At 38.1% G+C, this 19,279-nt stretch overlaps 1 protein-coding gene across 10 annotated transcripts in view; it reads right to left on the bottom strand.

The window, feature by feature from the left end:
* Positions 1–19,279, bottom strand: part of ctrip (E3 ubiquitin-protein ligase ctrip) — a 131,858-nt gene that overhangs the window by 99,149 nt on the left and 13,430 nt on the right. For all 10 annotated transcript variants that reach the window (XM_083129984.1, XM_083129990.1, XM_083129992.1 and 7 more), the window contains exons 2-3: positions 11,189–11,308; positions 6,174–7,357 (exon numbers count right to left, since the gene is read on the bottom strand). In XM_083129984.1, the coding sequence (XP_082986110.1) occupies positions 6,174–7,357; positions 11,189–11,265 (1,261 nt within the window). In that variant the 5' untranslated portion in view covers positions 11,266–11,308. The remainder of the gene's footprint in view (positions 1–6,173; positions 7,358–11,188; positions 11,309–19,279) is intronic.

The raw sequence follows: 19,279 nt of genomic DNA on the forward strand, positions 1-19,279 counted from the left end.
TCGAATTATTGTTGTATATTTGACAAAGCCCAAAAAGAAGGGAAATATAGCAGGGAAGATACGGGAATCAATCCAATGTTTAATAAATGAAGGAATTTGGATATAGGTGCCTTGGTAAATAAGAGATATATTTACTAGAAGAATAAATATATGAAAGGCATATGATTTCATCAATAGAAGAAGAAGTATATTAAATAATAGAAGAAGTTTATAGAAGAATAAGTATATTTATTAGTAGAAGAAGGAGTCTACTAACGAATAGAAGAATAAGTATATTGATCAGTAGAAGAAGAAGTGTATTAAATAATAGAAGAAGGAGTTTATAGAAGAACAAGTATATTGATTAGTAGAAGACTATCGACTAGTAGAAGAAGCCTATTAAGCAATTGATAGAAGAAGTCTATTAACCAGTTGATAGAAGAAGTAGTAGTTTATTAACCAATTGATAGAAGAAGCCTCTTAACCAATAGATGAATCAGCCGATTAATTGATAGAAGAGGAAGTCTTTCACATATCCATAAAGAAGAAGAAGGAGCCTATTAGCAGATGAAAGAAGCAGCTTTTTAGCCAAATAGAAGAAGTCCATCACATATCCAGAAAGAAGAAGCCTTCCAGTAGATGAAATATGTTTAATAGAGATATATGTGACCAAGAAACAAAGAGACAGCTTTAAATACAATCCTGTATATAAAATTAATGTAATATGAAAATTAAGAATATACGGTGCATTGTATCTTCCGTAGTAGGTTAAACAAGTTGTTTCCTTTGTTCTCCTTTCTCCTTCTAAAATAAGTTATCATTCAGTTTTAGTTACCCTGAGAATCTCATGTTTTACCCTGGCCTAAGCCAGACTGGTGTCACCCTCTACAGGACCCTAACAAACAAAAACTATTTCTGATTGTACCAAGAGTAACAAGGACATGCACACGTACATATAAAATTTTTATTAGTACTTATCCAATACTGAAAATTAATAGTTTACAGAAGGATGATGGTTATATGCAAAACATAGTCTGTAACCGAGTGTCCAATTCTTATTGTTTTAATGCATATTTTATATATATATATATGGATAAAAGCTAGGAGGGCCAAAAAGGGCTAAATAAAAATCAAAGAAGGAGAAAGGAAACACTCACCGGACAGTGGAAAAATTCAAAATTTTCGCTAACTTAGTAGCATCATCGGTGTGAGACGAAAGAGACTGAACCGGAAGTTGGGGCCCTGCAGAGTTGCCAGGTCCCCATTGAAGAAGAAGCGGTGCGTAGAACGAAAAAAACACTGTTTTGTCACCAGGCTGGATGAAAACTGTGTATGTGGGATGGGTTGGGAGGGAGGGAGGGAGGGAAGGTGGGTGAGGTGGGGGCGTTACTGGGTGACCTTGTTCAGGCCAGGTGGAGTGGTTGCACTCATGGCCGATATATAGAGGTGTTGGCTGGTTGGGGTAGGAGATGGATGATCGCAACCAGGAAGCAGTCGTTGAAACTGATGTTGTGGTGGTTGGTGTGGACGGCGACAGTGAAGTCCAGGTTGTGGGTGGAGGAGCGGTGGTTATTGATGCGGAGGTTGAGGGCCGTTGATGTTTCCCCCAGGTAAAAATCACCACAGATGTTGCAGGTGAGGATGTAGATCAGGTTTGAGGCGTGGCACTTACCTTTGGGATGGAGGGTAAATTTGCCAGTGGCCGTGTGTACCTGGAGGGTGTGAGGGTGATGATGATGGGGCAGGTTTTGCACCTAGGGTGGTTGCATTTGTGGGCAGGGGGGTGTTGGTTGTGTGGTGAAGGAGTGTTGTGGACCAGGATGTTTTTGAGGTTGAGGTGGGGGGGCATTTGAAAACCACTCTGGGCTTGTCGGGAAATATGTTTTTGGCTTCAGAATCACTGTGGAGAATGGGGAGAAGAGAGTGTAGTGTGTGCCTGATTTTGTTGAGGTGGGGATGATATTGGGTGATGAGTGCAGGTGGGTTGGTGGCAGCAGGTTTCTTGGTGGTAGTGGTGTGCGAGGCAGCTCGCAATATTTGTTTCGTGACCAGGACGGAGGGATATCCACGGTTGACCAGGACTTGATGTAGGCGGAGGTTATAATTCTGGCAGGTGGGTGAAGTGTTCAGGCGATGTCCCCCGAGGGCCAGAGAGAATGGAATAGCTTTTTTGGTGTGGAACGGGTGGGAGCTGGAGAAGGGTAGGTATTGCATGTGGTTGGTAGGTTTTATGTGGATAGAGGTAGTCAGGTGTCCACCCTCGATGTGCACGTCCACATCCAGGAAGGTGATCTGGTTGGGGGAGTGCGTCAAGGTGAATTTTATGGAACGGAAGTGATTAAGTTGGTCCAGGAAAGCTGATAATGGAAATTATCCCCAGATTTTTAAACTTAGACTTGTAAATCCCTGGCACACTCCAACCTCCTACTTTTGTTCCTTCTTTCCCCTTTACAGAAGGGCAAATAAGAAGACAAAACCATGTAAAGCATACAATTAGTGACGTGGAGAAATCAATTATGTTCATGAAACATTAGACATTTTATACGGAAACAGTAAGATTGATGTTGGTACATGAAATTTTTAAATAAATTTACTGGATCATTTGTATTAATAACATATGTAGCATTTCACATCCTTCCTTGCAAGTATGAATTCAATAATAATAATTATGGCTGAACCAATACCGATACAAATGTATCAGAGGCATCAGTTGGTACTTTTCTGCGGTCCACGTGTCTCGCAGAATGTGCAAAAATATCACATGACACTTTCATTGAACTCAAATATCCTCGAAATTATGCAAATTTGGGGAGAAATGGATTAAATTATTATATCATGTGAAATTATGTATATTTAACAGGAAACCTTGGTAGATTTCTATCATACAGTTCCAAAAGAAAAAAACTAGAATCAGAATTTATAAATATTCTGAATAACTTTGATTTGTTACTGGTTTCAAGTATCTGTAAGTGTGTTTGCAGTGGTATTGGCTCAAAGTGATATTGGTTCAGTCCTAATTACAATACTTGTTATTTCATAGCCAAATTTATTAAATTTAATTCCTCTACAAAATACTAATGCAAAATAAATGTAAATTGTGAATATTGAATAATTTCCAGGATATAAAATTGTCACATGGTATTTTAGAGACTCAGAGTGAAACTCAGACCATGGCTGAAAGTATGGCAACTAAATTTGAACCAATAAAGTCTAGTAACATAAAGAGATGCTACTTCTTACATGAACTATATAAGCACCATAGTACTGCAATTTTAAACCACAATGATCAAACAGCAATAACTACTAAATAAAATGCAACAATACTCCACTAGCTAGCTATTTAACAGATTATGCATTAAACTATTTTTTGGGGGGATAGTTAAAGAAGCATGCTAGTAGTTACCATAAAAGTTTATAAATAAAGAGGAAATATTTGTGTTCAAAAATGTAAATGGAAAAACACTATTATCTATCCAATGGGTAATTCTCATATGTACTTCTTCCTTGGATTACAGGACTTTTCTGTCTGATAAATATGGGTTTACAAGAAAAAAGAAAAACACGTATTTGGATAATTTTACGTCTCACACTAGCTTCATCGGATCATTATTTCTGTCCGAGAAATGGAATGCGAGATCTAAAACTTAACTAAAAAGAGTGTTTTTCTTTGTGCTTGTAAAATTATGTTTATAAATCAGATATATTCCCCCCCTTCCCCTCCCAGCACTAGATTAAAATAATTAAAGATCCATAAAAAGGTATGAGTCTTTTCGGTACAAGCATTGGCATTCCATGCCAAATCCTTCCATCTACTCCCTCTGTCCCATCATAATAGCAGTAGAATAGTGAAAAAAATTCAACTTGTGTCAATGTACAAAAATACAGACACATTGCAATAGCACAGTAAACCTGTCCATATGACACAATTTACACATTTAATACTCTCCACTACCACTGTATTATTCAAGGCAGTATTTCCAAGTAAGCAAATTAAAAAACAAAAGGTGAATGTAAAATCTTACTTACATAAACACTAAAGTTAAACATTTATTAACATTTCACGAGATATTGTAAAGTAAAAGACTGTAAAGGAATTCTGAGTAACTGAAAGGGTATAATGGGACTTACCAGGAATTGCTCGTGAAGCATGAGTTTGAATTTTTTCTTCCCGCAAAAGAAAAGGAATGTAAAATTCTTAGAAGTTTTACTAATTTTTTTGGTTATATTTCAGTTTTTAGGTCACATTTTGCTAATTTTTGTTCCTGTTTCTTTCTTAAGTCCGCCATGGTGATCTAGTAGGTAAGGCATCTGACTGCCACACAGGAGACCCAGGTTCGATTCCCAGGATGGGTGATCTAAGGTTGGAATTTTTCTGGCCTTGTCCCTGCATAGAACAGCTCTGGGGTTCACCAGACTTCAAATAAATTGGTATCTGGGGGAAACTCGGGGAGGTAAAAGCAGTTGGAGCAGGGTGGCAATGACATCACCTCCACAAAATACAGAGATCGAGAATGTGTGGGGCCCTACCTTGACATCGCCCTATATGTCCCTTAAAAAAGCCACAGTGAATTGTGCACAGGGAACTTTACCTATTTTGCAATCTACCTTATGCACAGACAAGACAAATCGATGCTAGACCAACAGTTTAAAATGAGATTTGGACAAATGTGTGCCTCTACTTGGGATGAAACCCAGCACCTCTTGATTACAAGGTAAAAAAGGTAAAGTGCTCCCCTGTGCTTAGCACCATGTGGTGAAGGCATATAGGAAGTGTGGGGGTAACGCCCCACACTTTCTTGATCCGATCGTGAGTGGGGGTGATGTGATCAGCATCATGCCCCTGACCACCTTTACCCCCCCCCCCAAGGGTTTCCCCCAGGTATCCATGTCATTCGACACTGGGTTGGCGACGGGGGCCACTTCCAACGTTAGAAAAGTTCCCGGATTTGAACCGGCCAGGGAATGAACCTGGGACCTTTAGCATGGTAGTCAGATGTGTTACCGACTGAGCCACTGCGGCCGCCAGATTACAAGGTGACAGAGTTAATCATTATGCTACCAGGGAGACCTTGTTACTGTTCATAAATGCATAAATTTATACTTTTTAGGTCATACAAATCAGTTCTGGCTAGCTACACAAATCACGATGATGGGGGTAAACGGTGATTACATGGCATTATTGAAGAGAGACACAAAAGAACACCCTGCCCAGACCTGGATTCGAACTTGGAAACATTGGTAGCAAGGTCTTGGACAGACTGCTCAACCTACTCTGCTGCCAAGACAAGAGAATTATTACATGATATGAATCCATGGAAAGCAACTATATTTGAGTGGCTCGGGAGAAAAACTTGATAACCTACACTCTGTTCAAAATAGAGTTAACACTGGATTCAGTTGTTACCCAGCCTGCTGTACAATAGTGAATAAAGTTCCTTCAATAGCCACTGATGCAGGGTGTCTACCAAAGTAACAAATCCAAAATTCTGGACTTTTTTTTTACCTTTTCTTTGTTTTTTGTTATTTCTTAAGCCTTTATTTATTCAACACCTACTTAGGCGAAATTGGAAATTAGCAATTAAGAAAATAAATATATATTTAATGAAAAACACTACCATAAGACAAGAACTGAAGCTGTATTTAACAAGAGAATTGGACTTGCTTTATCTATTAACGCATCCTGGACTGCATTTGGCAGACTAGCGAGGATCTGGCATCTGGACTCACAGCCAGTATAATCTTATGTGGGGATCGTCCTTTTGTTCCTAAATATTTGTGATTGTCCCTTCATCCATCTTATCTTACCATCATTCATCCTTATCTTTGCAACTAGCCAAAGGGGCAGAAAAGTGTAGCCAAAGGGGCAGAAAAGTGAAGTAAAATAAACTAAATCAGTCAGTCATTGCGATAGCAAAAATTCTTGACCACGAGTATAATTTCTTGACATTTTATTAACTTCTTGACCTACTTGTTGATTTCTTTACTTTTTCTTGACTTTTATGACTGCTAGACATCCTGTATAGCGAGAAAAAAACATGGGAACATATGGGCAAACCATAAGCCACAATGTAATTGACAAACTTTCACCTGCATTTTGGTTGGTTTTATACTTTTGCGGGTTATCAAGTTTTACTCCTGAGCTGCTCATTTGAGAACATGAATTATGTAATACTAATAGTAATGAAAAACCTAACCTGTACTGGCAGAGCCAAAGGAACTGCTTTCAACTGGATCTCTCTTCCTCCTGCTGTTACTGCTCTCGGCTCCTTGGCCCAGGCTCTGGTTCAAGATTTCTCTGGAATTCAAACGTCTCCCTCCTGACTTCTCTTTGGAGGAGGCTTTTCCCTCGGACCTTGAAGAATTACTCTGGCGATGAGGCTGCTGGGTGCAATTCGTATCGCGACTGGAGGTGATGTGTGATCTGTTTTTGGAACCTTTACTGTTACGTGTTATAGCACCGACAACGTCACTCACAACGGCTTGTTTGTCAGAATTCCAGTACGACTTCCTTTGCTGAGTGAATTCACGCCAGTCTGGATCTTCTGAAGCGGAACTACCGCAGCTTTCTTTATCCCCTCGCTTCCCCTGGTGATTCTGTGCTGGTAACTTTATCTGAGACGTACCCGAAGTGTTCAAGTCTTTCCTGTTTCTCACGTGAGATCTGGAGCCGTTCTCCTTCTTGTGGCCGATGCTGCCCGCGCTGCCTGCCCTGGAACTACTTTCAGAAACTGAACGAATCGAATTGGCACTCACGCGAGACGAAATGCTCTTCTCGGAACCACTACCGGTTAATCTGCCGTTCTCTGAACTTGAAGAAGGGTGTTTCCCGGAAAAAGGTGACTGATCCAAGCTTCTTTCTTCCTTGTTCGACAATTCAGCACCAGGTGAAGTGATTGCTTGAATATTTCCACTGTTTCGGCCGGCAGATGTTCTCACTGTCCGTCCTCTACCGCGACCTCTTCCCCTGCTAGGTACAGTTCTTACTGCTGTTGAGTTCTCCAATGTTTGAGAGGAGCCTGGCCTTCTACTGGCCCGCACTCGACCCCGATCGGGCTCCCCACTATGCCCCAGCGAAGCCAGCTGTCTACCTTGGTTGTTCCTTGTGGAGTATCGACCACCCTCGTGGGTCGATTGTATCTGCAGGGTTTGATTGACTGAGGTGGGACCAGTGCTGTTGCTTCCAGTTGAGACCTCGTTTACCTCGAAACTAGAGTCGAATCCAACCTCACCCAGTGAACCTGCAGATGAAGAGCGTGATGACCGGCACCTCTTGGGGGTTGGATCTCTGCCCTGTGCACTGTTCAGGCGGCGCTTTTTACCCGCGGTTCTACCAGCTTTCCCACCGGTTGTGACAGCAGAGGATCCTTTCGATTTTGTCCTGAAAGGAAAACATAACTGAAGAAACCACATTCATAATGTCTAACAGTAAAATATTTCCTTTTAATAAAGGGCTAAAACTAAATAGCCTGACTTCTCCAAATCTTTCAGATACATTTAAATAACTTCAAGAGCACTCTATACTGATTTAAGGGAATGTAGGAAAAGTTTCCGCGAGGTTCTCTCCTCCACGGTGGCTGCTGAGCACTGTTGCCAACTTAGCTCTTTTGGAGCCAGATCTAGCTCCTTTGTGCACTAGTTTGGCCCCTGCCTCACTATGGTGCCATCACTGGCTATGGCCCACATAGACCAACTTTTGCAATGAATATAAATTTTGCACGATATTGTTGTATTGGCTGCATTGCCCCATCCCCTACTACCACCCCAGCTATTGTTTTATAGTGCCATGGCTGACATGAAGATGACATAATAAATATTGTTTTCCGGGAATCCTTTACTTTCGATTTTATACAACCATCAGTGAATTATTGAGACAAGTGAGGCTGCCAGATCTAGATGGTGAAAACTAAGAATAAATTTCATCACTTTAAAGTTGACGCTAATTTGCGGTAGCAGTGCCCATTCCGAAAATATTGAAATAAATGCACTACTGGTGCAAAACTGTCACTCTTCCCCTTAACATGATAATACATCAGTGTTATATCTCCTAGTTTGCAACTTAATCAAACAAGTAAAGTTTATTAACCATTGCTGAAAATAAATAATGAAAAACTAAAATAATATTTAAATATAAAATATTAGAAGAAAAAACACTGAAACAACAGTGAAACACATCTTCATTTTCCAATCCCAGTTTTCCAGGTCATCAACACACAGAAGTTTTTAAAAGTGAAAACTAGCATTTGCAATCACAAAAGCATTCTTCCTTTTACAAAATGGTGCGAAGCATTTAGCAAACACAACTGTCATGTCATTCTTGTCGGTACATGGCACTTTTACACAAATATGTGTGCATGTAACCCACCCCCCTCCCTCAACCAATCACATTCGGTGTCCTACACATTAAAAGTACCTGTGATGGATCAATGAAATTACAAATGAATTTTCGCCTTTTCTGAATCCATCAATGAAGTAACAAATGAGCATTTTTATTGACCAAATGTAGGAACCGAGCACATTTTCACATTGTATCAAGTATGTACAGTCACGGACACTACTGGGTTTAACAAACCCACTGAATTTCAATGGGAACATTACAACCCAGAAGTGTCTGTAACTGTACACCTACTCCTTTCCTGAAACTTGAACAAACTGAGTTAAACACTAATTTTTAAAAATATTTGTATTTCATAGAGGAAAATCAAAGTTAGGATATCAGTTATTCAGTTAAGTTGAAGACACATATGTAATCAGTAGAGACCGGAAAATAGGCAAAATGCCTATTCTTTCCTGCTAGACACATGATGAAAACTAATGTTGAGAAGGCCAGGAAGGAGGTGTGTGTAGCGATTATACAATGGAAAATTTTGGTCTGACGTGACTCCTGTTTGCAGTGATTTATTAAGTACAATACTGAACTGCTGTCTCTAATGATGAAATCCTGGTTTATTTTAAGCAATTATAAAGAATGTACAGGTATGTTTCTATATTTTTTAAACACCTATTTCTTTTTGTATGTCTATCTTCATTATTTTGAGTTAAATTTCATTGCCTTTTTTATTGCCTATTTGTATTTTAATGCCTATTTTAATTCCTATTTTGAAAATTATAAGTGCTTATTTGCCTGCCTATTTTATATGTTTTCGTGCCTAAACATCCGGTCTCTAGTAATCAGTCTAAATCAAAGTACATAATCTTGTTGCTTTTATGAATGTAAAATGTGTATCACATTTTGTCAAGTATATTTTAAACTACGGTATGTAGTTTTTCCACAGCAAAAACCCATTCCAGTAACTGTTTACTGCAATAGGTGCCTTAGAAAATAAAACTACATCAAGGGCATATAAGTTAGACCTTTTTACTTAAAAAATAATCACATCTCACAATTTGTACTAAATTGTAAGCTATTTATAGAAATGTAGGATCAGTAAATTCAACAGGACCACACACCACACACACAAACAGTGTGTAACAAAATGTCTTGCTACTGGCAGTTCTTTTATAAATGATTTTGTAAACAAAATAAATACTGATAATTATGTATTTCAGAGCAAACAATATGACTCATTGGAACCTTTTTGTAACAGCAGAATATAAGAAAGCAATTACTAAAGGCACATATTTTTGGTAAATAAAGAAGCAAAATTTCAGTGCAAAAACTGTCAATTTCGGGTTCAAAAGTGGTAAATATAGTGGTGAAAAATCTGATTAAAAGCGGTATATAAAATGACATTTTAGTTTTAAAAATGTGAACATAATCCTAAATTTGATTTTCAAACTGCACTTATTACACAAAATAAGCATACCCCTTCTAATAACACATTTATGTTGGTACCAGTGTGTTGAAGTTTATTTCTGTTTAAAGATGTATATTTTTGCTTCTCAAATATTTACAGCAGAATTAATCAATTTTCTGTGAATTGCATAACTCGCAGGATAATTCAAGCTTCAGAAAGTATTGTGTTGGTAAATAAACTCTAAATTTCGTGTTTAAGAGACTGTTTCACATTTTGCAGTGAATTTTGCATTATTTCGTGACAAACCAGGGTAGCAAAATGCATCTTGCACCTTTCAGAAACATAAAAAATTAACATTACAATGTGTTATTTCACATTTCGTGTTTTCGTCAAAAACTAAATATGCATGCCTCTAGCAATTACATATATGAACATGCCCGTTTTAATAAATGCTTTTCTACAGCCTTTTGCTTACTGTACATGTCTCCTTAGTAACCAGACTTACAGATAGTTGCAGAACTTAACAGCTCTAGGAAAAAAAAGGATTGCACATATAAAAAAAACATCACCTCACCAATCTGTTTGCATTTATGTACTACAATGTTTTAATTATTATGTAATAAACATCCTCATTGGGAAATACACCTGACATGTCCAATTACTTAACACTTAAGAGTGCTAATCACATATATATACAGAGATCCCGAACTTCTCTAGTGTGTGGATCACGTATATATACGGAGTTGAATTCAAAATTAATTTCAACGGTCATTTGCCGTACATTTATGGAGTTAGCAATCCTGAGTAATGTTTGGACATCGTACTTCCTCATACTGCCAGTAGATGGTGGACAAATGCTCACAACGGGTTCTGTTTGCATCGTCTGATAGCAATGTGATTTCTTTCCTTTTCTACAGTGCCGGCGGTTAGGGGGAGGGGGGGCAATTGCCCCCCCCCATTTTCACCACTTTTGCCCCTGCACTATGCTAAATCTTATCTACAAAGGGAAAATACTGTCCTTGCCCCCTAGTTTTGCCACCTTGCCCCCCCCCCCACAGGTTTTGGGACCCAATCTCTGACACTGCATGTAATATAACTTGTCAACTTTTTATTTTTAGTACATTTCATATCATTTATGATGAAATGTCCAAGGTAGCCATGTGGTTATAATGTAACATATCATATATCAAAATAAATAGGAAGAATCAAACTTTTCAACAGTATATGATACATATATTTTACAGTTTTAGTTTTTGAGATATGATTTTTTAAAAAGTTGTGAAAATGGTCAGTATTCTTGGGAAGGAAAGTGACTTAGAGGTCAGCACTCTTAAGTGTTACATAAACAAACATGTAAGTTGATGTTGCTTAAATAAATAAAACATGTAAGTTGATGCATTGCCACTTTGCACCTTTAAGAAACAGAATTTATTTACATTCAAAATCAAGTGATGTTTGCAAAACACTGAACTCACCTTGCAGATTCTGTATGAGCCCCTGCGGCTTTTGATGATACAGACCCCCCAGGTGAACTACTAGGTTGGTCGGCCATAGACGCTCCTCATGAAGTGAAACATGCCACAATCAAACTATGCCTGAAAATAAAATTACGATCACCATATAGTAGTTATATGGGCACCAGAAAATACAAGGTATAGCACAAGTCACGCACCATCGGAAAATTTCTCTCTCTTTTTTTGTGCATCATCACAGATGCTTGCAAAGAATTAACCCCTAGCATGATGGGACCTCAATAAGTGGGTGGCCCATTTCAATATCTATGAACAGAAGATGGACAGTAATTTAAACACATACGCTTAAACTTCATTTTGTCCTTTTGGTGCACGAGTTGTCGGACACCCTGTAATGCAAAGACATGCTACGCAGTATGATTGGCTTCATGACATAAACGCAAGTTCCAAAACTTATGTTAATTTTTTATATATACATGAAATTTCATTGCAATTAGATGATGTCAACCTGTGCAGACTTGCTCTTCAAATTTGAACACTACTATCGGATTAAAAATTATAGATACTTGAGTTTGGACTACAATTAAAAATTAACCAGTAGACCTACATAAGAACGAGTTACATCAAAATTTAGATTATTCAATTCTGCGTTAATATATACTAACCATTCTTTTTCAAGTATGCCTTCTATTCTTTATCGGCGTGAGAACAAAAAAAAGGGCCAGTTTTTTGGAGTTTTGCAAAGGATCTTTGAAATTCTGTAAATCAAAAACTGTTTGTTCGATCGTTGTTGAATTTTAGTATGGTGCAGGCAGAAAGGTTTTAAACACAATTATTAATTTTCAGGTCTTCAACATTTTTCAAAAACAAGATTTTAGCAATATTGTGAAACAACGATTTCTTATAACACCATTAAGCCTTGTTTCCATGATTATGAAAAAATAAATATGCTGACCAAGGTAGTAATTTATTTTATTAAAAACATAAACTAAACGTAACGTTTCAACCTTCTAGCAAGGTCTTCTTCAGACTCTGTATCAAGTACAAAATAAATTACTGCCTTGGTCAGCATATTTATTTTTTCATAACGATTTCTTAGTATTGGGTAGTCCTACAAATACAATATTGGTCTTGTTTTGAAGCTCTTTGCATCTGTTTTTAAAATGCATTATCAAAACAAATTGCGAAACCGATTTTATACAGATTTTATTCAGAGGAATAAATCTGTACGTGGTACTTGGGAACAGCATTGGCTTGAAGTGCCCGCCAGCAGTTCCCGCGGTTCAACAGACATCTCCGTGTGCCATCAATCAGCAAGAAACTCTACTTCAGAGTGTTAGCACAAAGTTGAAAAATTGGGGACATCCTAACATATAGAGCTGTTCAATAAAATAAAGTGACAATTCAAATGTGTACACATGCTAGGTCTTGTTACCATATTTATAACACAATCCTCTTAGATGTTGCTATTTCACATGAACCAGTGACATGGCAATATGCACAAGTGTATGATGTTACATAATTACTTCATCTTGTGCAGAAAATTATTCTCATCACCAGGGAACAACATTATATGTAGTAAAAAAATGTGCTAAATATGTAAATACATATTTAGTTATTTTCACCAAAATATGGAGTTAAATATGAACTTAAAATTGTAAAAATATACCTTTTTAATAATATAAGACACTATGTGAGCTACATAAAATACAGTACGCTTACATTGACATAAATTGGAAAACAACACAATAAGGGGTTTTAATTTTCTGTTTCCAAAACAATGAATAGCAAAATCTTGTTGTAAGTGTTTGCACCTGAATCTCCTTCTGTCGACTCTAAAGATGGACTTACATTGATAAAAAATGTGTTCAATATCACAAGAAGTAATGGGAGTGTATTTCAAATTTGTCAGTTATTCACAAGAAATTCACCCAACTCTTTCGGTCACAAGAGGACATGACATTATTGCATGAATATGGAGTACCTACCTACATACAAACTCCTAGGGATAATACAGGAGACTGAGTAGACAATATTTGGAACAGGAACCCATGTCCGGAAAAGTACCGTTTCCATGCTACAACCATGGCAATGTGTCGGATGTGCCTGTGTTGGTATGCAACCGGTTAGGCAAATACATGACGTAAGAAGAAAACCTGATGGCACGTGACTTCTACCCTGCTGCGGTATCCTGCATGGAACCCCATTCATGTGCCTGTGTGTCTTCGATGAACATGGCTGAGTACACGTTTGCAGAATACACAGACATGATCCTTGTGTATGGAGCAGCGGAAGGGAATGGAAGAGCAGCTCGTCGGCTGTATCAAGAGCGTTATCCAAAACTTACGACTAAATTGCATACCCTTTTTGCCAGCATTACGCAACGGCTAAGAGAACGAGGTACCTTCACCGCCGACAGGAAGGACTTTGGTGCTCCAAAGAGATGTCGCACCACCGAATTGGAAGAGGCTGTACTGCACCATGTTGAACAGAACCCGTCAACAAGTACGCGAACAATTGCGTGTGCAATGGGTGTTTCTCGCAGCGCCATGTGGGAGGTTCTGCATGAGCAACAACTATATCCTTACCACCACCAAAGGGTACAGGCTTTGAGACCAGCCAATTTTGTACCACGCGTTAACTTCTGCATGTGGTTTCTGCACCGCTGCATCGACGAGCCCCAGTTCCCACGTCGAGTTCTGTTCAGAGATGAATGTAAATTCACTAGGGTGTGTGTTCTCAATTCTCGAAACAGCCATGTCTGGGCAGACGAAAACCCTCATGCGACGCATGTCCGGGGATTCCAGCACAGATTTGCTATCTATGTGTGGGCAGGTATTCTGGATGGTCATGTGATCTGGCCGTACCTTCTTCCAGCCAGGCTAACGGGTGCTGCGTACTTGATTTTCCTACAGGAAGTATTGGCCCTGTTCTTGGATGCTGTGCCATTCATTGAAAGTCCGTCAGGAACTGTGGTTTCAGCACGATGGCGCACCGCCTCACTTTACACGTGATGTTCAGAGACATCTTAACCGAAGATTCGGGCAAAGATGGATAGGACGAGGTGGTCCAACCGCGTGGCCCTCACGATCGCCAGATTTAACACCATTGGACTATTTCTTGTGGGGTCGTATGAAGAGTATGGTGTTCGAGACTCCTGTAGAGACAGAGTACGGACTGCTAACACGAGTTATGATCGCTGCACAAGAGGTTGACGGGACACCAGGTGTGATGGAGCGAGTGTACCGGAACATGATTCCTCGATACAATGTGTGCAATGACGTTGGTGGTCGTCACATCGAGCCACTGTTGTAGTTGAGCAGTGCCGTATGCGGCACATCCAGTGTAGAAGACAGAAACAAATTGTTGCGTTTCACTGTCGACACAGGTATTATTGTAATCAATGATAGTAAGTTTCTTTTTTGTTCCCTTGGCATTGTTATCAAATAAATTTGTTTGTATTATGGACTGAGTCACACGTCATTCACTTCTGTATCTTATGTAACACCTCATTTGACATGGTTGTAATAAATGATTACACTTTAGGTCATCAGGCGATATTCTGACATCATGTACTGCCTACCCGGTTGCATACCAACACAGGCACATCCGACACATTGTCATGGTTGTAGCACGGACACGGGTTCCTATTCCAAATATTGTCTACTCAGTCCCCTCTACTAGCCCTAGAAGTTTGTAAGAGGAATTTCCGAGCACCCTGTATATGTAAAATTAACTAAAATATGAGCCGAAACCTAATATATGTACAAATACGGAAAATAAAACTGAATTTTTTGATTATATGAAATGATGCGCAAACATAATACAAGATATAACTTATTTCAGCTTCATACATAAATATTTATTTACATAAAAATTCATTCCTTGCCCTTCACATATTTCAGGCTTGCCATTTTGTTATGATTATCCAGAATAATCATCCTGGATGAACAAGACATCCATAGGTTTATTTGCATGGATATGTTGGGGTGGGGGGGGGGACATGATTCATATACTTAAAATTCTCATTCATACTGGTGTTGAAATGTATGCTTTTTGGGGCAGGTGGGTGGGGTGGGTGTTGAATGTCAAATTCATGCAGAATGCTCATCTGCATCAAAATATGTCTTCAAGACTGATAAAGGGAAATTATTTTATTTTATTTGTTTTATAACACCACCATTTTGGCAAGATAAGGCTAATCTGGACTGGACCTACAGTTTAAAGTGGGGGTCCGAACCATTATGTGCCTCCACTGGGTATCGAAGCCAGGACCTCTTGACAAGATAGAGAATGATGAATTTTGACTGCAGAAAATTAATCTTTCTATAAAATTATATTTTATTTTTAGGCTGATAACAACCAAATAAATTATTTTGGTTATATTAAAACAAGAGAAATGCTATTTTTAGTAATAACACAAGAAATGTAGGAGATAAATTTAAGCTCAAAGCTCTACAAAGCAAAAAACATTTATTTTTAATAATAGAAGAAATGTGAACAAGTATGTATGTTTGTAAATTCATTAATATTTATGTATTAACTAAATTGATTTGATTGATTTCTTGTTCTAAGTTCACTTTATGTACAGAAAGGCTAATCGGGACTGGACCTTGAATTTAAAGTAGGACTTGAACCACTATGTGCCTCCACCAAGTATTAACTAAATTCCCCAGACAGTTACAGAAAGAAGAACAACAGCCTTTCATGTGCATTCACTTTATTTACAAACACACCAATACTTTCATGATAAATTTTCTGTTAAAATTTCTGAGATATGATGCTGGTATTCAATGGTCACTTGCCATTTTCCCAGTTGACATCCACAAGAGTTGAGTTGAATAAGTCAAAAAATTGGATAAGCATTACTGTGATGACTAGAATCATACATTTAATATACAATCTACAGAGAAATCCATTGGAACATGTCCAGGGATTAGGAGCGTTAAATATATGTATTTCTTTCTCCCCCTCCCCTCTCTTACTGACGATCACATTTCAAGTCATAATAATCTTCATATATAGTGCCTTGCAAAAATTGGAAATTTCTAATACTAATACACACTTGTTTTGTGTGATGTTTTACTAAAATGTTGCCGGCAAGTGCGTAAGAACGTTTTTTATTGACACACATATTTCAGTTAAATTCTGATCAGAACATTTACATTCTAGGACTTAGATTTGTCTATAATAAGTACATTTAGTTGAATTTACATCATTAACCTTAATATACACACTTTAATTCATTCTCCTGCCTCCTCATACACCACTACAATGGAAAGATGAATGCTGGGATGGTAGCTTTAACCCCTTAAATGTGGATGGCGAATGCGTACACCTTTTTACATTTGCATCGACTAGAATCGACTGCAGGTGGTGTACATGTTCACTCAGATGTTGAGAACATAACAATCATGTCAGGTGAGATTATGCTAGGTGTAGTAAAAACAAAAACAGTAGAAGAAAGAAAGAACATAAGTTGGACGAGAAAAAGTTGACTTGCCTCATGTGGTTTAGTTCATGAGTAATATAAAATCCGAAAAATGGCTCAAACTCTGTGTGATGAGGACATTGAGTTGCACTAGTTTCAAAGATTTCCACATCAGAAAGATTTATTCTGCATGAACCTGAAGTACCTACTTGCCGACATGCTATGTATTATTGCACTTGTGCATTACTTACATTTGTCACGGAATATGAAAGCGATTCTATAAAAAATACAGCATAAAAAGAAGGCAGGCAAAAACTGGTGTTTTAGAGACTCGTTCAGAAAATTCCACACTTAAGGGTGAACAAACACCCATCAGTGAAAAGTTTCTTCCTTCACTCTCTTTACAAGGCATCTGTGATGATTCCCGGATCAACTGCCATCTTATGAACACATTCCTCTGTTAAGTGTGCAAAAGTTATCCAACATTTTGAATTCAGACCCACTGTTAGTTCCAGGTAATAAAATATTTGAAAATGCAGGGATCACTAAACCATGGATATTTTCAATCAGGGGTGCCCACAGGGGGAATTCATGACATGCCTGCATCATGGGAATTTAAAGGGGGGGGGGGGCAAAATGTATAGTTTAGCTAACAAAAAAAATTGGGGGGTCGTTTCGTTTGATCGACTTGTTGTTGACTTTTAGTTAAAGTTACCTACCTGTAGATGATCGCAGCGATGGGGTTGAAATGAAAAACCACCTCTAATATCTTTAGAATCCGATTGGAAAGGATGGGGAGACGTGCTGTTCACATTAATACAAGGTTTGTCAAGCAGACAAACTGTTAAGAATAACGTTCAGTACGTTAACAATGGCAGTGATCTGAGTGGTTTTGTACGTTTTATGTAAGTCTTTTAATTTACAACTGCAATGAAAGGTTTCGAATGTCATGCGCCTTTCGATTGTTGGCATCTCAGCTAGTGGTAAACAATGTCTGGTGTCTTCTTTGTGGTAGTTCCGAGATGGCTTGGAGGTTCGGACATGTGGACTTCAACTTTAGTGTTGGATGATTTCATGATTTGTTTTGCTTGTATGTGTTCGTCCCACGACTGACTGGATAATTGTAAAATACTGTCAGTTTTCGTTGTCTAACACTTAAGGATTTCGAAAATTCCATTTTTTTAAAAATGAAATCAAATTATCAACATTCAAACAAAAATCAATTACTGCATGTTTATCTGAACTATTATGTGTGTGTGTGTGTGGGGGGGGGGGGTTATGATGAACAATTCTTTTGGAAGGGGATGGGCACCTCTGTTTTCGGCGGCTCATGAATGACTGGCAGCAATCGTGAGGTAAACTTTTTCAACATCAAGGCTTCATGCTAGCTGAACCTCCACCATAAGAGGCAGAAGCCTGATTATTATTTCAAGATGCACTAACAACACCACCAGTATGGTAGAATAATTTCAAGACTCGTGAACAACTAAACCTCATAATTAAAAGCACTAGACAAAAGATAATGTCCAATTAACATTGCATGACAAATAAAACCTCACTCTGAAGATCACGTCACTTGCCCACCATTAAAAATAACAAATTTTAGGGTCCTGCTTTAATTGGATTGACCAGTGTGGCTGTAAAGACAACAATCAATTCAAAGTGGTCCGTCGGTACCTCAGACAGTAGTAAATAGGAAGATGTTCTAATGTGAAAAGACATTTGGCACAATATAATATTAATTTACCCCATCAAAGTTTTCATGTATAAAGAAATCTTTCATAAAAAAAATCAATCCACTCTTGGTACGTCGCCATGCATTTTCAAATCACAGCTTGGTGTTCTCTGAACTGATAAACAGACTACAGTGTACAAACATGCATGAACTTAGTATGTGAGAAAATAAAGCACGAGTATAAATTAAGACCTTTATTCTGCACCAGGCAGTAAATAATTGAATTCTTCAACAACAGAGAGGGAAGGGGAATACTTTGCCATTATGTGTGAATATATTTTTTGTTGCAGAACACTGATGGACATCTTGTACTGATCTGTCTGCATGTTAGTTTGAGTTTTAAGTCCACTTTATGCCTCCTCTGGGGAACTAATAAGCATGTACAAAATTACAATGTATTAAAGCATAGGCATCAATTGTTGTGCTGTAAAAATTAACAATAATTAACCATTGTTGCTGTTGCTAGAGTAAAATAAGGATTCCCGTGTTACCACCCTATATCTGTGTGGTTTTCGGATCATTCAATACAAATTGGTCCAGACAAAGGGTTAGTTTTAAAAATCTCTTTTCAGTGTGTGTGATGTTACTCCTGTAGTATTTGGTAGTTCGAAATAAGCATACTTAAAATTTATTTTTTTTGTTCACAAGGGGCATCCATTCGGCCGAAGTTCCTTTTGTTTTATTGAGATTTCATCATTCTATGAATGCAATTTTTACATGATTCGATTTCGATGTACATCTGTTAACACATACTGTGGAGTTTTAGCGATTACTTAAGGTTTTGTTCAATATATGCTTTTGTGGTTAGGTTAGGCAGGTTAGGTTTGGTTCCCTTAGCATTAACATAAAGTCCCTAAATGCATTATACTAAGGTTCCAATTTACTTCTACATTCATTCCCACGCTTCTACGATATTTACTGTCACTTG

This window comes from Lepisma saccharinum, chromosome 10, assembly GCF_977018435.1.
Source record: "Lepisma saccharinum chromosome 10, izLepSacc3.1, whole genome shotgun sequence".
Classification (NCBI taxonomy): domain Eukaryota; kingdom Metazoa; phylum Arthropoda; class Insecta; order Zygentoma; family Lepismatidae; genus Lepisma; species Lepisma saccharinum.